This window comes from Humulus lupulus, chromosome 6 (assembly GCF_963169125.1).
Source record: "Humulus lupulus chromosome 6, drHumLupu1.1, whole genome shotgun sequence".
Classification (NCBI taxonomy): Eukaryota; Viridiplantae; Streptophyta; class Magnoliopsida; order Rosales; family Cannabaceae; genus Humulus; species Humulus lupulus.
Window position 1 is genome coordinate 223249461 of NC_084798.1, and position 20475 is coordinate 223269935.

General features: G+C 31.6%; 2 protein-coding genes and 1 pseudogene across 2 annotated transcripts; 2 read left to right on the forward strand and 1 right to left on the reverse strand.

Moving 5' to 3' along the window:
- The first annotated feature begins 9168 nt into the window (after positions 1 to 9168).
- LOC133786219 (wall-associated receptor kinase-like 9) lies at positions 9169 to 10086 on the forward strand. The gene has a single exon (XM_062225420.1). The coding sequence runs from the start codon at positions 9169 to 9171 to the stop codon at positions 10084 to 10086; it is 918 nt and encodes a 305-aa protein (XP_062081404.1).
- A 3040-nt stretch (positions 10087 to 13126) lies between these two features.
- Positions 13127 to 14556, forward strand: LOC133786220 (wall-associated receptor kinase-like 1). The gene has a single exon (XM_062225421.1). The coding sequence runs from the start codon at positions 13402 to 13404 to the stop codon at positions 14554 to 14556; it is 1155 nt and encodes a 384-aa protein (XP_062081405.1). The 5' UTR covers positions 13127 to 13401.
- A 1903-nt stretch (positions 14557 to 16459) lies between these two features.
- Positions 16460 to 19269, reverse strand: LOC133786221 (cytochrome c oxidase assembly protein COX15-like; annotated as a pseudogene).
- Between the last annotated feature and the right edge of the window lie 1206 nt (positions 19270 to 20475).

Consider the following 20475-nt stretch of genomic DNA (forward strand, 5'->3'; position numbering starts at 1 on the left):
GAACATAAAATAAAAGATTGAAAAAAATAAAGCTATTTAAGATAATAAAAATAAAGCAATAATGAGTTGAAAATAAGTGTTAAAAGAAAAGATTATTAAGATACTAGAATCCACAAAATGTAAGTTTAATAATATATATTAGTACATTGATTCCCAAGTTTTAGTGATAGTTAAAATAATTTAAACTATCATTTTCTAAATAGATTTATAATTTTAAGCACAAATTACTTCTAAAAAGATAGGATTTTTCTTCACTTTTCAAAATTATAATTTCAAAACATTTAGTGTAAATCAATCTAATAAAATAACAAATAAATCAATGAACATTATTTATAAGGCAAAACATAATATTTTTGTTCTAAGCATGGATGTGTACAATTTAATGACACATCTTACACAAAGAATATTATGTTTATGCACTAATGAAGAACAAAGTGTAAATATGTTCTAACAATCTAAAATACAAGATATTTAAGATGAAAGAAATATATGAAGAAGAAAAATCCATAAACTTGTTGCATTACAAGGGAAATCAACATACAACATAAATATTACCTAGTTACAAGTTGCTTCATCATGATCTTAATAATCTTATGAAAAAGATTAGAAGCACATAACTAGAGTATAAATTACAAAATAAATGACATACATACTTGCAAAATACTCTTGAAAAACCCAAAATGGAAGAGAGGATGGTAGAGAGAAAATGGGAGAAAGGAAGATGGTAACCAAAAATTAAGCACCCCCAAATGGTCTTGAAATACCATATTCATAGCCAAAATGAGATTATTAAAATAATCAATTTAAAATTAATTAAATTGATTAGATTAATTAAATAAAATAAATATGGTATGTAGGGGGTAATTGTAGGAGTGATGATGATTTTGGGTAAAAATTATGGGTAAAAAGTTGACATTTTGAACATAGGGGACAAATGGTACACTTAAGCAATTTTAGGCTCAAAATGGGAAAATGCAGCTATTTGGCTGCTGGTGGCAGGCGGCTGGCATGCGTTGGGCTTGTGGGCTGGGCCGAGTGGAGGAAATGGCAGCAGCTGGTGGCTGGTGGATGTCTCCGTGGGCCTGGCTGTAGAGTCCAAGAACTTTACTTAGCTAAGATAGATAGTAGTATGATAGTATTTATAGCATTATCTTTGTTACTTTGGATTTTTGGTTCAGACCGGGAGTTATTTGGACACTCATAGTAGTACTTATAGATTTTCTAAGTTTAACCTATAGTTTAAGAATATTAAGTATAACCTAAGGTTTGATTAATGTGACTGATATTAAGGATTATATTATTATATTATAAGGTTTAGACATCAACCAATAGGATTTTAAGCACATGTTTTGAATGGTAATTAAGGATTAAGTATTTTTGAGGATTAAATTAAATAAGGGTAAAAGTTTGAATGTATAGGGTCAGTCAGCAGCTTTGAGCACGTTGAGGGCTTAGTCAAGGCTGTTTAGTCCATTCAAACTTAGCTAAAAATGTGTAATTTCGTGTTTAAATATTCAGCGTGTGCCGATATATCGCAGCTATAGGGGGCGATATGTCGCAGCACGTAGATACGGAAAACACGAAACGATGCACGGTCGCCTCGGGCATACTGGCCCAGGCGATATATCGCCTACAGGGGGCGATATATCGCCTCCTTCAGCATGGATTCAAACTCTTTTGAATTCATTTCCTTTCAGCCATTCAAACTCCTTCAACAGTCCAGCATCTTGTGAACGAGTCTTCAGCCTCTGCTGAACGATTATTCAAATGATTTTCACCTAAAAAGCCATTATTTTTATTCAAGTAAAATCAAGATATTTTCATTCCCAAACTCTATAAATAGGACCTAGTACCCAGCCATTATTCACCATTTGCTCTAAGTTCAGAAGCTGCTAGTGTTAAGTGAGTGTGAGAGTGTAAACACTTGGTTTGGGGAAAAACTATAAGCTTAAACATCATAAGCTTATCAAACACTTTGGGAAGTGAGTTCTATAGTATTTCGGTGAAGGTTAGATTGATCTTGCAAATCTTTGAGGTAAACCCAAAACTCTAGTTCCTTTCTGTATTTTATGTTATTTCCTTTCTCAAAACCTTCTACTCAGTCCCCTAACCTTATTCTTATTTTGGTTAGGGAATCCAAGCTCTTAAGCATATAAGTTGGTAAGTATGTTTTTATGGTTTAGTCTTTCCATCTCTTTCATTTCATCTCCTTTCTTTAGACTCACTCTTTCTTATGGTTTTAGGAGTGTTCCAAAAGTCCCAACTCAGTCCATAATCCCGGTAACTTTGGTAAGGAAAATAGGCTAGAATTAATATGTTATGTGCTTATGTTATCTATATGTTTTTATGTTATTAAAAGTGTTATGATATGTATATGTGTATGTTTGTAGGCTTGGGCATATGACCCATATGACTAACAAGACCCCAAATGGGTTATGGGCATATGACCTACTTAGCTAGTAGGACCCCATTAATCCCATGGGCATATGCTTGTTTAGTCTATGGGACCCCAAGTAATAATGGCCATTATAATAAGTGTATTATGTGTTATGATATGTCTTTACGTTATTATGACATTATGTTTATGTTTATGACTATGTGTTAGATTTTCCTTGCTGGGCATTAGGCTCATTCCTTTCTGTTTATGTGCAGGAAATAAGCTTTAGAGGTGGAAAGATTCGTGACGCTTAGAGGATGTGTATCGATGGTGAATGGAGTCAAGGGGCCGAGCGTTATTCGATTCGAGGATGTAGTCATGTTTATGTTTTTATGGTTTTAAATGTATTTTCCGCATTTTCTATGTAAATCTTTTTAGTTTTTAAGTTATTTTTGTTTTAAAGACAATGGGTACCCATATCCTACTTATTTTATGAAAGTAACCTTTGTTTCCATAAGTTTTCAATATAATTATGGTATTTCCGCAAAAATGTAAGTTTTATGTATAGATTCGTTAATGGTCCAAGTAGTCTAGATTAGTGGGTCGTTACACTGGCGTTGCTGGAAGAGAGATGGGCTTTGGATGTTAGGCTGGCCCGTTTTGCTGAGCCTGCTGAACGTGAGCTAGGCAATATTGAAGGACGTTTGGCCAAGGGGCTGGTTATATGATGGAAGTGATGCTGAGTGGTGGAGGAGTTTGGGACAGGTGGCGGCTGGAGAATTGAGCATGGCTGTGAGGGAGAGGCAGCGGCAAGTGATGGCAAGAGGAGCTTCATTGGGCTGGGGCTGCTTATGGGCCTTTGAACAAATGCCAAAATTTCTTTACTTTTTCTACAAAAATGCCACTTTTATTTCCTTTTCTCTTCTTTTTCAAGCATAAAAAAATTGCAAAGTACATCCTACAAAATAAGTAAATATTAAATTAGAATCAAATATTTTCAATTATAAAATAACTCATATTGATTCCATGAAAATACTAATTGAAATTTAATTTACTTTGGCAATTAAGTTCAATAAAATCACATTTTTTTTACTTATAATCTAACAACACAAATTTCAAATAATTAAACTACAACATATTATAATAAAATATCTATAAAAACATATAAAAATCTAGAAAACTACAATAAGACTAATAAATTAAAAATTACATAAAAACTTAATAAGTTAATTAAAAACTCAAGAACTAAGTAACAATTAGCATATAAAATATGGTAAAATAACTCTATTTTGTAGAGTTATCACCAAGCTTCCTTTTTCCTTCAACAAAGCTACCCAACAGCCCAAACAAAGGCCAGCCCAACGCAGGCCCACTCCTTCCAGCAGCATCTTCACGCCCAAGGATCCCAGCCTTTGGCCCAAATTGCAACAGCCCATCAGCCTTCTCTTCAACCCAGCCGCCCATGTGGCACGTTTTCATTGGCCAAAAATGAGTCAAAACCCTCTTGTGTCACCAACCATGTTTTGTGGGTATTGGGCTTTGTAAATTGCTATTTTGAGCTTTAAAGATCATGTTTTTGTGGTATTTTAGAAAAGGAGCATTTTGACTATACACAAAAATAGCTAGGGTAATATTAATAATAAGATTTGATTTTTCAAAATCATATTTTATTATTAATATTTCAGATTTATTTTGTAAACCCCATTTTGTTGTTTAATGTCTTTTTAGTCATTTTCTCCATCTATAAATAGGGACACTTTCTTCACATTTGGTATGTAATTTTTAGAGTAGAGAAACTATAGCAAAATTTCCACTCACTTTCTTCTCATATTTACTTCTTATAATTTTGTGAGAATCATGAGCATAATGGCCTAATCTTCCTAGGAAGGTTAGGGATGATTCCATATGCAAGTGATGTTATTTTGCTACTTTGATTTACTGTGTTCGTAATGTAATATATTTGAGTTATTTATGTTCTTTCATCTCTATCTTTATTTTGTTATCTTTATTTACTTATGCTAATAGTATATATGATTAGTCATGTTCTTTCTATGTGCTTCTAATTAGTAAAAGTAATATTGATACATAATTTTATGTCTAATCTTCTATTGCATTATTGCCCTTGGGTATTTTGTCATTTTTAGATTTTTCATAAGATTAACATTGTGCTTTTAAAGTAAAGAACTTTATAACTCAAATGAACTTTTTTTTGAAAAACTATGGACTTTAATGTTAGATTTTCCAAGTAAATGTTGGGATGTGAACTATTTACTTGTGTATTTTTGTAAATCAAGTAGCCAAGTAACTAAACAAGCATATGGATGAATATTGAAACCTTTCATTTTCTCAAACTCTTGATTACATCTTACATTTATTTCACTTATCTCATTTCATCACTTTATCAAAAATACAATACCAAAATCCCAAACCTCTTTTCATTTACAATTTTATTTACTTCTTGTTACTAACTTTTTGTGTTATTTTCTACGAACCTTTTGATTTTAGGTTACCTCCTTGTGGATCGACTGCCCGATCATACTACAACTACCGCTTAGTGTAGTCACATTTTGGGCGTTAAACAGATACACTTGGGTTGGGAAAGAAAAAGCTTTACTATTCTTAAGCTTTACCAAACACTTGGGAAGTAAGGATTAGAGTATTTCAGTATTGAAGTTAGGCCATCTATAAGGTCAACAAAGGTACCCATATTCTTAAGTTCAATCCTGTTTGATTCCTTAGTTTCTTTAGTTTTCATTCAGGTTCTAACTTTTGTTATGATTTTGTGGTTAGATTTTTAAGTTCTTTGAACTTAAGGTATCTTTTCAGTAATATTTCTCTTGGTGGTTTAGTTCTAGTCTTTTCATCTCTTTCTTTTAAGAAATACTCACTATTCTATTGCTGGTTTTAGGAGTATTCCAAGCCCCGCATTTGTTCTCGCATCCCGGTTTTGGTAAGGAAAATATGCTAGATCTTGTATGTTTGAATGATATGTTATGTTATGTTATGTATAATATGCTATGATAAGTTTATGTTTTAATATGTTATGTTATGATTTACCCTACCTCAAATATTAGATAGGGGACGTAGATGTGTTATCATACACTACATATGATTTACCCTACCTTAAATATTAGACAGGGGACGTAGATTTGTTATCATACATTATATGTGATCTAACATACCTCAAATATTAAACATGGGACGTAGATGATTTATTACATGTCATAATGACCATTATTAGTATAGTCTTATATGGAATATGTTATAATATGTTTATAGTATATGTTATAATATGTTTTTAGTATATGTTATGATATGTTTATAGCATATGTTATGATATGAGTTTATGTGTATGTTTATGGTGTTAGTAGTTTTTCCTTGCTGGGCATTAGGCTCATTCCTTTATTTTTAGTGTGATGTAGGAAAATGAATATGGAAGGCGGAATGATTCTTGGTAGCTTGGCTTGTGTGTTGAGGGTGGATGGAATGTGTGGACTGCGTGTCGATTGAGGATGAAGTTATTTATTTTTAGTCTTTTAAATCATGTTTTTCCGCATTTAGTTTTGTAAACAATTTTCTTTAGTTTAAAATTATGTTTTATGTTTTAAACAATGGGTACCCATGCCATATTTTCTATTATTATGTATTTGATACAATATTTCGAGATTTAATAAAGTTATATTATTTCTTATGTATCTTTCCCAAAATAGTAGCTATGTATAGTAGATCTAATGGTCCAAGGTCTTAGAAATAGTTGGGTCATTACAAGCCTACAAGGTTCAAAACACTACCCTTGTAGACTAACATATAATCCCTAGTCTGTCTTAAATGTTTCAGGATATGTTTAACTGTTATTCAATGTTTCGGTCCTGAGTTTAACTGATACCTACTCACTACTCTCACTGCATAGCAGGTATCTGGTCTAGTACACAACATAGCATACATCAGACTTCCAACTGCAGATGCGTAAAGAACTTTTCTCATTGCATCTTCATCTTCAGGAGTCTAGGGAGACTGTTTTTTTTTTAAAAGATGAATTCCACGGCGAGATGGTAGACATCCTTTCTTGGAATTTGTCATTGAGAAACGTTCAAGCACTTTATCAATGTAAGTTGCTTGAGATAGAGCTGAGAGTTTGTTCTTTCTATCCCTAATGATCTGGATACCTAGAACATAACTCGCTTCACTCAAATCCTTCATTTAGAATTGAGTGCTCAGCCAATTCTTCACATATGATAATTTCTTAACATTGTTTCCAATGAGTAAGATATCATTTACATGAAGAACCAGAAATACCACTATTTGATTTTCCCTTAATTAGTAAACACAAGGCTCATCAATATTTTGTTCAAAGCCATAGGTTTTGATTATCTCATCAAACCTAAGATTCCAAGAACGAGAAGCTTGCTTAAGTCTATAAATGGACCTATTCAACTTGCAAATTTTTCATTCTTATCCAACTATTTTAAAGCATTCTGATTGATCCATATAAATGATTTCGTCCATCAAGCTAAAATATGTCTTTTCATATAATTTATGAACATAAATATTGATTGATGACTTGACTACTGGACCACATCAAGTACTAGTCGATGATGGCTAGTATCTTCTAATACATGGACCAAACACAGACAATTAAAAAGGTAGGGTCTAAGCAAATTAAGATTTTTTGTTTCCTCGAGTCTTCTTTCTTGGTTCAGCTAAGACTTTTCAACTGTGGATGTATCCTCGATTCTTCTATATTTGCTACAAGTCTTTTTTTTTTCTTTTTCTTTTTTCCCTAAATTAATTTCATGTATCTTTGAAATATTATATATATTCTCACTAAAACACACATATACTCACACAAATATACCTTCCTAGTTTCTCATTGATGAAAAAATAATTAACACTTTCCTTGTCGATCTCTCTGGGAAATATAAAAAACGCTCGATCTCTTTTGGTAAGTAACACATAGACTCATACTATATCTTGCTGTTTCTTGGAAATAATTTTATCCCTCTATATTTATTTTTGATGTTTTTTAATTTCTTATTTATCTACTTTCTTCTCAATGTATAGTTTATTTTATACTTATGAGAAAGTAGAGTATTTATTTTAAATTTCTACACAAAATCATTCAATTCATTTCTAGATATAATTTATTATTTTGAGCTACAAGGCAAAGTAGCTTGTACATATAACAGAATTCATAATTTTTAGTGTTATTCCCATAAATTTTCAAAAAGTTTGAGATTATTTAGAGTGTCGAAATCAAAATTTAAATAGTTTGTTGCATACATGCATGCTTTTTCTTTTATGTTTGAAACAAGTTGCTTGCACCAAAAAAATTCCATTATTATGTAGTGTAATTCTATAGTACATCCCCAAAAGGGGCATACCATTACATTTTTCTTGTTTTCAGCACGTGAAATTTTTGTATCAAATAGATTTGTTTGATTCTTGGTTTTGGCACTACAAAATATCTTAGTTTTAGTCATAATAAATTTTGTGACTAAAGAAAAATCATCTTACCTATGTCATCACTAAGAAGTCTGTGGCTAAAAGTATTTGTAAAAAAAATCACAATTTGTTGTCACTAAATGTATTTTTAGTCACAACAAATTGTATCACTAAAAAATAATAGGTTGTGAGTAAAACTACATTAGTGACAACTTGTGATTATGTATGACCTTTTCGTCACAAATAATATTTTGTTGTTACTAAAAGTAATATTTAGTCACACAAAATATATATTGTGACTATAAAGTTGTCATTGAAGGTTACCTTTATTTGTATAAGGGACGGTGAATTATTCAAAATTTATAAAAAATTTGTACACTATCATTAAAAATTTGATCCATATGTGAAATAGTAAATAAATATATTGTATATTGTTATATAAAAAAATTAAGATTATAACTGGAAGCACGAAAAGTGTATCAATATGTCTCTTTCTTGGAACATACCATAGAAGTATCCTCTGATATTAGCACTCTATCATACTTTCCTTGATGATGTCCATAAATTATTTTTTACTCTTTTTATATGAGTACTCGAAATCAAGTTTTAAATTATATATTTGCAAGTTATAAAATATATATACAAGTGAATTTAGTAATTACTTCATGCTTTTAGATATTATATATTAATATATCTCGGGTAAATACATATTTGGTATTTTGTGTATTATCAAAATACAGAATTGGTATCTTATATTTTTAGTAATACTCATTCAGTATCTTATAATTTAAAATTGTACATATTTGGTTCCTGGACTCAAATACGATCAATAAAATTTTATAAATATGACTAATAAATTGTTCTAAATTATATGTAATTAAATAATTAAATTTGAATTTGAAATCCATATAATTGAGGATAGTTTGTTCGTATTGATAAAATTTCATTAATCAAATTTGTTTAAGGTACCAAATATGTAAAATTTTAAATTCTAGGGTACTAAATAAACAATATTATCAATAACATGGGGTACTAAGTGTGTATTTTGATAAAACACAATATACCAAATAGTTGCTTAATTAACCTTATATCTTTTAGTTTGACTTATTGCTAAAATGGTATCTTAATTAATTAGATATTTGCTTATCAATTTATAGTATTTTTTATTATTTATATATTCAAACTGAAGTTTAATTCACCATTGAAGTACTATACATGTGTGTTTTTTTGATTAAATGTGATGCCAGATAACAAATAAGTGATCAATAAAGAAGAAAGAGGTACTCATGATGAGTCTGCTGATTGTTAATGTTAATGTTATTATGATTGGATCATTATTAATGACAATAATGTCCGCACTAGCTTCACCCATTGCCAAACCACGTTGTCAACACAAGTGTGGAGATGTAGATATTCCATACCCTTTCGGAATTGGACCATCCGAATGTTTTCTTGACGAACGATTCGAAATCTCCTGCCACAACTCTTCCACGCCTGTTCTCAAACACACTCAGCTACACGTACTTTATATTTCATTAATTCCTGATCCTGATTCTGGTCATTATTATTCTGGCTATGATTACGATTCGCAATGGATTGTGGTGAGAAACCCCATTAGTTTCTTCGATTGCGGAAACAAGACAATAAGGCAAAAATCAGCAAATTTAGCAGGAACCCAGTTTTACTATTCGCGTGGCAATGTATTCATTGCAGTAAGTTGTGGTGCCCTGGCCAAGTTCGTAACAAAGTCAGGCAACATGCTCTTCCAGAATGGATGCTCATCCAATAGTACAACAACTACATCAACTAGTCATAATATTATTGATTTTAGTAATTGCGATGGCGTTGAATGTTGTACTACTTCCGTCGTCTTCCCTTCGGATGTTGTGGGCAACAGCTTCGAAATCTCCATGGATAATGGTTCTTCTGGTACTCCTGCAAATCATAGCCAATGCAAATATGCATTCTTGATAGATTATGATGAAATGTATAAATATAAAACATTTCGTGATCTGGATTATGTTCCCGTCCGACTAAGTTGGTCCCTTAACAGTACGTATTTCGATGTATTTAAAACACCTTTTATACCAAACAAAACTAGCAACTTCGATTGTCGAACTTCGACGGAGGACTATGGTAATTTATTAAAATCCTCTTTGGATCGAATAAGTGATTGTTGGTGCAGTACTGGACTTCGAGGGAATCCCTATCTGGTGGGTGGGTGTAGTCAAGGTAAACCTCTACCACAAATATTAATTCAAAAATGAATAAGTGCGTAGATAATAGAAATTCTTGATTTTAATGGTTTTTTATTTTATTTAATGTTAACTTTAACAGAATATTATTATATTTAACAGTATTTTGTAAACACTTAAACTTAAAAAAATAAAATAAATAATTGAAAAAATTAAAATAGAATATTTTTGAGATATTTTACAATAATAATTATTTAAAAATAATAAATAATTAAACAAATTAAAATATGATATTTTTTAGATATTATACTATGATAATTATTTAAAAATAATAAATTATACGTTTTATAATTTAAATAAAATTTAATTAAACTTAAACTCACTTATTAGAATAATATCATATTAAACATATAATATAATCTACTGACAATTAGTAACAAATTGCTTTAAAAAAAAACTAAATAATCCACGTATAATATTTAATTTTACATTAAACATATAATATATAATTTCTTGTTGTCACTCCCAAATTTAAAAACTAGAATAAACATAAACTTAAACAAAAATAAATAAATTATTTAATTAAAATAAAATATTTATTTGAGATTTATATAACATTAATATGAATTTAATAAAAATAATCAATAAATTCTATAAATAAAATTAAGTACATATTGCACGTTGCTTGTATCTAGTATTAATTATAATTGTATATAAATATTAAGCAAGCATTGAGCAATACTTTCAATTACTATATATATACTAGTTAGATACAAGTAATCTATAACACACATTTCTTTAATTTTATTTATAGAATTTATCAATTATATATATATATATTAAATTTATATTATTGATATATAAATTTTTAAATAAATAATTAATATTATATATATAAAAAAATGATATAAATATATTAAATGAAAATAAAAATAAAAATGTTTATAATTTTTTAAAAATATATAAATATAATATGATAACAATATTAAACATTAATGATACTTTTTTTTAATAAAAATAAAAAATATTTATTATATATTATTATTATAATGATATTTTATAATATTTAATTCTATATTATTATAAGTATTAAATGTCTAGTTTTGTATTAAATATTATTATAATAATATTTTATAATATTTAAATTTATATTAATATAATTAATAAATTTATAAAAATTAGGATTATAAATTATTATCATAATAAAATTTTGTAACATTTAAATTTATATTAATATAATTATTAAATATCTAGTCTTGTATATTATATATTATTATAATAATGATATTTAATAACATTTGAATTTGAATTTGAATTTGAATTTATATTAATATAATTATTTTATATAGAGTCTTATATCATATATTATAATAATAATGATATATTTTATAATATTTAAATTTATATTAATATAATTAATAAATATCATTTTTAGTTAATTTTAAAGATATATTTTATTAAATATTTAAAATATTCTATTAAAATTAACAAAACAAACTTTTAAAGTCAAGAATTTCTGCACCTTTTATATAGAAAGATTTATGAGTTCCTCATATATTAGCTACCTTTATTTTATAACACAAATTGTATATAAAGATTGTTCATAAATGCAATTAGTTAGGACTTATTATTATAGTTACAGTAATCTTTTTTTCATAATCTATATATATATATATATATGATAATAAATAAATAATAAATTTTATATTAACTAAAAAATTTATGTGCTATTTAATTCTCAGATATTAATGAATGCATTGAGTACAATTCGTTATGCCCTGGAGGCTCTACTTGCGTCAACACTTTCGGGCACTATCATTGCAGTTATAAACGCAAGGCTATCTTTATAGGTATGTCTTTATATCCAATGCATATATATATATATATTTATATTTATAATTTTGTTTGTGTGTATGTGTGATTATCTATTCATCATAAAATAATATTTTGTAGTAATTAATTAATGTAAAACATAGTAAAATTTCATAATAGTAGTGCATCTAGGAATTCATTCCACCAAAAATAAAATTCAATAATAATATATATTGGAAATATATAATATAATGGAACAAAAATTTAAAATTACATATATATATATATATAAATTCAATAATAAAATAATGTAATTGGGATAACTATTCTACTATTAGAACTCATCTATCCACCTACTCTCATTTTTAAAAAAAATCTAATACTTTCATTCAACAAATCTTGTGAGTAAAAGAGCTTCATTATATTATATTTTAATTTTTTTTTATTAATATTTGAATAAAACTAGAAGTGAAAATATCTTTTAAATTTATCAATTCTTAAGAAATTATAGCACATCTCCAAAAGAAATAATCACATCTTAACTGATAGGTACCTACGATTACCAAAAAAGCATAACAAGATGTATTTTCGATGCAAAAGAAAAAAAAACTTAGGAATTTAACTATAACCGTGTTGAAACATTATGTATTTTTACTACCAATATCCATATATTTTTATTAATCATATTTTTAATAAAAATTTATAAATATATTTTAAATCTATCACAAATTTTAAATAAATAAATTGAGGCTATTTTGTCATAATAAATAAAAAAAATGTTTGCACCAAAACTACCCTAAAGTTTGAGATTTGTACGCATCATAGACTCAATCTTTTTTTTAGGGGATACCAGAAATTAGTATAATAGTAATTTCGTCACTCTTAGTCTATTGATATCCGTTAGTTAGGTGGTGACTAGGATGACATGTGTCACTACCTAGTTGGACCATCTCAAGAGTTGCCCAGAATTTGCTCCATAGTCCGAGTTAGAAAAAAAAATACCTCAAGAATGAGTTTCCATATCTAGGTTTTGGGGGAAAAAGTTCAAAAATAAAAATAAGTTAACAAGAATGAGTCTACAAACCGATAAACCCAGTCTCGCCGTCTATCTGCCGCCAGAGCCGAGATCGGACCTCCGACGATTTCGTCTTCAACTCCTCGCCGATCTCACAGAAGCCTCAAGCCCAGGCATTGTCCTTCGACTCATCTTTATAAATTTATTTTCAAATAAGGGAAATATTGTTAAAAATTAGCTATAAAGTTTTGAAATTGGAATTTTGCCACTTTTTTACTCGAACATTACGACAATAAAGAAGAGACATTTAATTTGCATCCCTTTTTAAGTGACACAATAGAAATTTCACGTCACTCTACAAAGCAATGTGTGTATGTGGGTCATCTCATAGAGTAGACTTGTTGATATGAATGAAGATTAAATAAACAAAAATACAAAGTAATGCGTGTAGAAAGTATCACATATTTCATATTTCTATAAATGTATGTTTATTTATTAATACATGTTAAACAGGTGTAGCAGCTGGGTTTCCTACTGGAGCATTAATTCTAGTTTTTGGCATGCGGAGATTACACAATTTCAGAAAGAAAAGAAAAGCAGTTCAACAGAAGAAAGCATTTTTCAAAGGTCTTTTGTTGGAACAACAAATGCAAACAAGTGAAAACAATGTTGAACAAACCAAGTTGTTTGATTTAAAAGAGTTAGAGAAGGCAACTAATCATTTTAGTATGGATAGAATTCTTGGCCAAGGAGGTCAAGGAACTGTGTACAAAGGAATGTTGGAAGATGGAAAGATTGTTGCTATAAAGAAGTCTAAAATAATTGATGAAGCCAAACTTTCTCAATTCATTAATGAGGTTGTCATTCTTACGCAAATCAATCATAGAAATGTTGTTAAGTTATTGGGATGTTGTTTGGAGACAGATCTTCCACTTCTAGTTTATGAATTCATACCAAACGGGACACTTTCTGAGTTTATTCATCAGAGAAATATGGAGTTTCCTTTTACATGGAGCATGCGATTGCGAATTGCAACTGAAGTTGCAGGAGCTCTTTCATACTTACATTCAGGGGCTTCTTTTCCAATTTATCATCGAGATGTTAAGTCTACAAACATACTCCTAGATGAAAAATTGAGAGCAAAAGTTGCAGATTTTGGTACATCAAGAACTATTTCCTTAGAGCAAACTCACTTGACCACTTTAGTTTATGGCACATTTGGTTATCTAGATCCAGAATATTTTCAATTAAGCCAATTTACAGATAAGAGTGATGTTTATAGTTTTGGAGTGATTCTTGTCGAGCTCTTGACTGGACAAAAAGTAATATCTGCAACAAGGACTGAAGAAGGAAAAAGTTTGGCGACATATTTCAAAATGACAATGAAGGAAAACAGTCTTTTTGATATTCTTGATGGTCAAGTTCTCAAAGATGCGCCAAAAAAAGAGATCATAGTTGTTGCTGATCTTGCACAGAGATGCTTACATTTGAGCGGAAGGAATCGACCTACCATGAAAGAAGTAGCAAAGGAGCTAGAGTGGATACAAGTCATTGATAATAAAGATTCGAAGGGTAGTCAACATGATTATGTAAAGTTAGCATATGCACAACCTGAAATTGCAGACTCTTGGAATAATTCCACATCGTCAATAGAGTTAACTTTTGATAGTGCTGCTACTAGCTTCTCGTTGCATCAAGAATTATCATTGTTGTAAGGGTGAACAAATATAGTAATATCCTTTTTGTACATAGTACTCTTCACTTATTTTTTTCTATCTTAAATTTGAGAGATCAATTATATATTGTGGTCTACTTTATTGGTTAATATTGTTAACTTTGGTTTCATCTGAACGCTTGGTACTTTTACTATGTAATATAATATAGTAGTATTTGTGTTTTTGTATGGTTTTGGCCTTTTTATTTTTCTAATTAGTTCTTTTTATACGAATTTTTATTGCCCACTATCTAATAAATATTATCTCCATAAATATTATTCTTACAAGTAGGTGAGAATGATGGTGAACATGCATATTCACATAAATATACGACCTTTCAATCTCTTCATCGATACTCGATCTCTTTTGGTACGAAACATAGCATCTCTTTATTCTTAATATATTTTTTCGTCTAAATATATAATTTATTTATTAAAAGAAAAATTAATGTGGAGTGGTTCTTGTTGAGCCCTTGATTGGATAAAAAGCAACATCTACAACAAGGGTTAAAGGAACGAAGATGTTTGGCGACATATTTCACAATGACAATGGAGGAAAAAATTAGTCTCTTTGACATTCTTGATGATCAAGTTATCAAAAATGAACCAAAAGAAGAGATCTTAATTGTTGTTGACCTTGCACAGAGATGTTTACATTTGAGTTAAAGGAATCGACCTGCCATGAAAAAAGTAGCAATGGAACTTGAGATGATACAAATAATTGATAAAGATTCTAAGGATAGTCAACATAATTATGAAAAGCTAGAATATACACAACCTAAAATTGTGGACTACTTTTGGAATGTTTCAATCATCGAAAGACCAAATATTGTAGTCGTGTAAGAGCACTCTCAATGGAGAAGGTAAAATGTTTTATTCTTTATAATATAGAGAAAAAATTGTTAAATAGTCTTCCAATGAATGGTGTAAACTTATATTTTTTTTTATCTAAATGAATAGTATTTCTCTATATGTAGTGAAACACTATTCATCAATCTATAAATATTTTATTATTTTTTATAAATTTTTGTATATATATATATGAGTGTGATACTATTATATATTTAATTATTTTATTTCTTAAAATGAATAAAATATTTTTTTAAAAATATAATATTTAAATGATGTAGAGAAAAAATAGAGAAGCTGATGTATGGTATAATGTAAAAATTTGAGATAAATTATAATAAAGTATGTTTTAGTGATGTATTTTGTAATATAGAGGAGAACATTCATTGTAAGTGCTCTAACACGTGCAAGAACGAACATACTAGACACCCAAGCAGCAAAGCCAAAGAACCATATCCCAACCATCTTCTAAGCATTAAGAGACTGCACGATGGAAACATTTCTCAAAGATGCATGGCACATCCTTGAATTTCATTATAAACTTGTTATTGATTTTAGAAATATAGGGTATTTGATAGGAATTTCTCTTATTAGATGGTACTAAAATTATTATATTTCAATGTGTTACTAAATTAGTATATAAAAAAAGATTAATTTGTATATTATAGAAAATTTATTGACCAAAATAGTAAAGAATGTACCATTTGTTACTAATTTTTTTACAAATATAGGAACCGTATTAGATACGTATATTTCCTATTTTTTTTTATATAGTTTGGTTGATCAGTTATGATTATAGAAACTAAACATGATCACATACATGGTCCTTTCAGATGATGAATCGGCACACAATAGTTTGGTATTTAAATGTTAGTAAAAATGAAAGTTTTAGTATTTTAGCAGTAAATTTCTTAATCAAATATTTGTGTAGTGGGTCGTCAACAATTTTCATCTCAACTTTTCTTCAATCTAATTAAATTGAAGAAAATCCTCAAGTTGTCTCTGCCAATGATACAAACTATATGTTCTGCTTCTGTATGCACTTCTCATTTTGGGGAACATTTTATTAACAATTAGATAATTTATTACAACACAAATTTAAACAATATAACATGCATTATTGACTACTGAAGAAAAAGATAGTATTAAAATATATTGTAATACTTTATCTAGTCTTGTGCTATTCTTTATCACCACTCTCTCATAACCTCATTCCAATATACAAATATCTTATCTGATCAATCAATGTTCTCTGATACGTCTTCTTCCATCAAACTTTTTCTAGCTGATCTCCATGAACGAAAATGGGGTAAGTTTCTTTAACCACAAAGGCCCTTGTAACATGAAGCACCATCCAGGAAGGAAATTTGTCATTGTATTATTTTTTCAATTTATAACGTTTCAAGTTCCACAATGAGGAATTGAATAAATCACATTAGCTAAACAAGAAGAAGAAGAAGAAAAACAAAGGCCGAGCATTATGCGTTTATGAAACAAATTTTTCTTATGACAAAATAAGAAAGAACTCGTGACCAGAAACACCAACCAAAAGGGCAGGCATCTGCACAAATTTGTGCGGTAAGCTAGATTGTCTTGGCAACTTTTGGCAGAGATTTAAGAAGAGAAGGCGATGGCTTCCTCAGAGTGTGAATGAGAAGGATCATCAGTGACATTAGTGTCAAAGCCCCAGCTTGATGAGCACTGCCCAGGGAAACCGGCACGTATGACAAAAGGGTAGATATCCCCAAGGTAACCTGCAATGATTACAAGAACGATCATCAAATATAGTTCGGTCCCGGCTACATGTTCAAGGAGAAGAACCAAGTTTCGATCTTTATAGTCAGAAGAACATTAATAGAAATTTAGTTATCGGAACGTATGTACCTGAAGACCAGCCATGCCAACAGTGCTTCCAATCAAATATCGAACTGCAGGATGAAGATCCACCTTCCTCGTTAACCACCATAACGAGGCGATTGAAACTAAAGTGGTTGTTGCCAGGATGCGATGGTCAAGCTGTAAATGTGGTTAAAGGAATATTCTATGATCACATTGATTGATTATAGGTTCACACAGAACTGAGGAAACTACTGGTCATATAGAGTTTGAGCCATTGAGCTCGCAGATCAATGGCTTAAAAGATATTTTTCTGAATTCGAGATCTCATGAATCCCTTTATGAATCAAAATTTAACGACGGACTGAACCTAAATCATGCTAAGGAATTCTCTCATTAATACACAGTAAAGAAACACCATAGGAAAATTACATGTACCATCGAGGTATTCTCAAAGAAGTTGCGAATAAGTGGCTTCATTTCTAGAACATCCTCAGGTATCCATGTGTCACCCATCTTTGGAAAAGTATTGTAGGCATGTCCCTGGAAATTCACAAAATCATTATCACAATACGCTACTAGCAAAAAAAACAAAACAAAAAACCATACCACCTACAAATTAATTTGTTAAAAACTGAGCAATACAATAACAGTTGAAGTTACATACAGCATCATTTCCTGCAACAAATGCTCCTGAGACAGCAGTAATGCCGACGAGTAAGCTGACAGGAAGAGCAAATCTCTTTACTTTTGCAGCACCCTTAACCCAGGACATTGATTCTGCAGGTGGTTCGGGCATTACCACCGAGAGACCTGTCCAAAGAAGGCCGCTGTATATAACAAATGCCGAAGTGAGATGAGCTGCAAGCCGATACGGGCTTACTCTAGGCTGTGCATATTCAGATGGTGGTTCCTATTTGAAAAAAGAGAGATCATTTAAAAGGTGCAAACCGCAACATTTTTCGATTCAAATTTGCAAATACACTTAATATAAGGTGTCCTACCTCTAAACCACTTTTAACCATCCACCATCCAATCAGACCCTGCCCAGCACCAAGGGCGAAAAGAGTAGAGAGTTTCAGTCCAAGTCGTACGGTAATATATCCCTTACGAAGAAAATATGAAAATGGCAAAGCAAACATGATACCAAGAGCTATTCCATCCAGTATATAAATTTGAAATCATCAATGCTCATTCCTCGATTAACCCTGCAAAAACCATCATCCATAAATTCAAAAAATATTAATAAGATTATAGCAAATGCCATAAAATAATCCTTGTCCGAACTCCAAAAGAGTTCACCTCAAAACCGTTAAAAACTAGAAAGCTAAGCATCACAAACCATTAGCAATGCTACAAATACATGTACTGTTCTTTTCTTTCACTGATCGCTTATATTCAGGGGATTGCTTGTACTTCTCGAATTCCTGTAACCATTCCTCATCAGATAGAGGAGGGAGCCCACCACTGAACTTCCAATCAGTCATCGAAAGACCAGATCTTGTTAGTCGTGTAACACCTCCAAGTACGACCATACTAAACACCCAAGCAGCAGAGCCAAAGAGCCATATCCTAACCATTTTCTGAGCACGAGGTCCTCCATTTACAAGTAGCTTCAGTCCTTCATTACTTTTTGCATTAAGAGATTGGGCGGTGGAAACATTTCTCAAAGATGGCACATACTGACCCTGAATTTCATTATAAACTTGTTACACAAGTATTATGATAGGCCACCCTTGACGTATGTGTATGCTAGGGGGGTAAGAAGGGATGACAGGTCAGCAAGTAGTTAGAAGGGCTGGGGTACAATGTATTGGGGTACAGAATAGAGCTGTGAGCTTGAGTATTAAAGGGGAGTATTACGTATTATGTTCTTTGTGCTGTAAGAATTGTGTTGTATTTGGAGAGAATCCCAGCTCTCGAATTCTGGGTATTTTTTAATGAAAAGGCAGCAAGGGAATTCAAGCTTATGAATCCCTGATTTTATTCACTTCTGAGTTAATTTCTGTTAAGCTTTACTGTGATACATACCAAGTGGTATCAGAGACACAGATCCAAGATGGGATCGAAACCAAATTTTCAGATCGAGCTGGTGGAAGAGAAGATCAAAGAGGTGCAGTCTGAACTGAGGCAGGAAGTTGCGGCAATTCGATCGCAGATCGAACACCTGCCGCAGGAGCTGGACGCTTTACGAGCGGACACACAACGAATTCCAGAATTGGAAAAGAAGGTGGAATTCTTGGTTGCACATATCACGCAGCTGCTCCAGTCAACTCAGCGACCGGGAATGGCAAGTACAAGTGCGGCGGATGATCGACAGAAGAAGGCAGTTGACGGCGACAGCTCTTCCTCTCATCCAGCAACAGGAGCTCCTGCGGCGATGCACCCACCTCCAACACCGTCGACGGGGCAGCCGTTTACACATCCTGACTTACAGCAATCTCGCGATTTCCGACCACCACGCATCGAGCTGCCATTGTTTCCTGGCGAGAACCCAGAGGGTTGGGTCTTCCGTGTGGAGAGATTCTTTCTTCTTAATCGATTGAGCAAAGCAGAAATGTTGGAGGCAGCTATAATCGGCCTGGATGGAGACGCTCTTACTTGGTTCCAATGGGAGAATTCCCGTCGCCAGATTACTTCATGGGCATTGTTGAAGCACCTTCTCATGGTACGATTCCGATCTGCTCCCGTGGGGTCATCGACGGAAGAGCTACTGTCCGTCAAGCAAGAATCTACAGTCAGAGCATATCGGCTTCAATGGGAGGCTCTGGCATCTAGAGTAGTCGGTGTTCCTGAACACGTCTTGGAGGGAAGTTTCATCAAGGGGTTGAAGGAGGAGATCCGTGGGCCGTTGCACGTGTTACAACCGTCGGGCCTGGCCCAAATCATGGAGACGGCCCAGCGCATTAAAGAGGGCCATTTCCTATTTGGGTTGGGTTTCCACCACCGAACTGGATCGGCTAGGGCACAGGCCGGCCCAATTTCGTTGCCCAGATTTTCACAGCAGCATCCCAGCACGAGATCGACTACGGCGTTTTTGGCCAGCTCCCCGCAACCATCGTCGACCAGCACTAGGCCGCCGTCAGCAACGCCAGTCACCCCCCCTCCCTTACGACGGCTAACGGAGCAAGAGTACCAAGATAAGAAGAGTCGTGGGGTCTGTTTTCGCTGCGATAAGAAGTTCCATCGGGGGCACGTTTGTGAACAGAAATCTTTGCATGTGATGTTGATTGCA

Coding starts and splice junctions, on each gene's coding strand:
- LOC133786219 (XM_062225420.1), top strand. CDS start 9,169: ATGTCCGCACTAGCTTCACCCATTGCCAAACCACGTTGTCAACACAAG.
- LOC133786220 (XM_062225421.1), top strand. CDS start 13,402: ATGCGGAGATTACACAATTTCAGAAAGAAAAGAAAAGCAGTTCAACAG.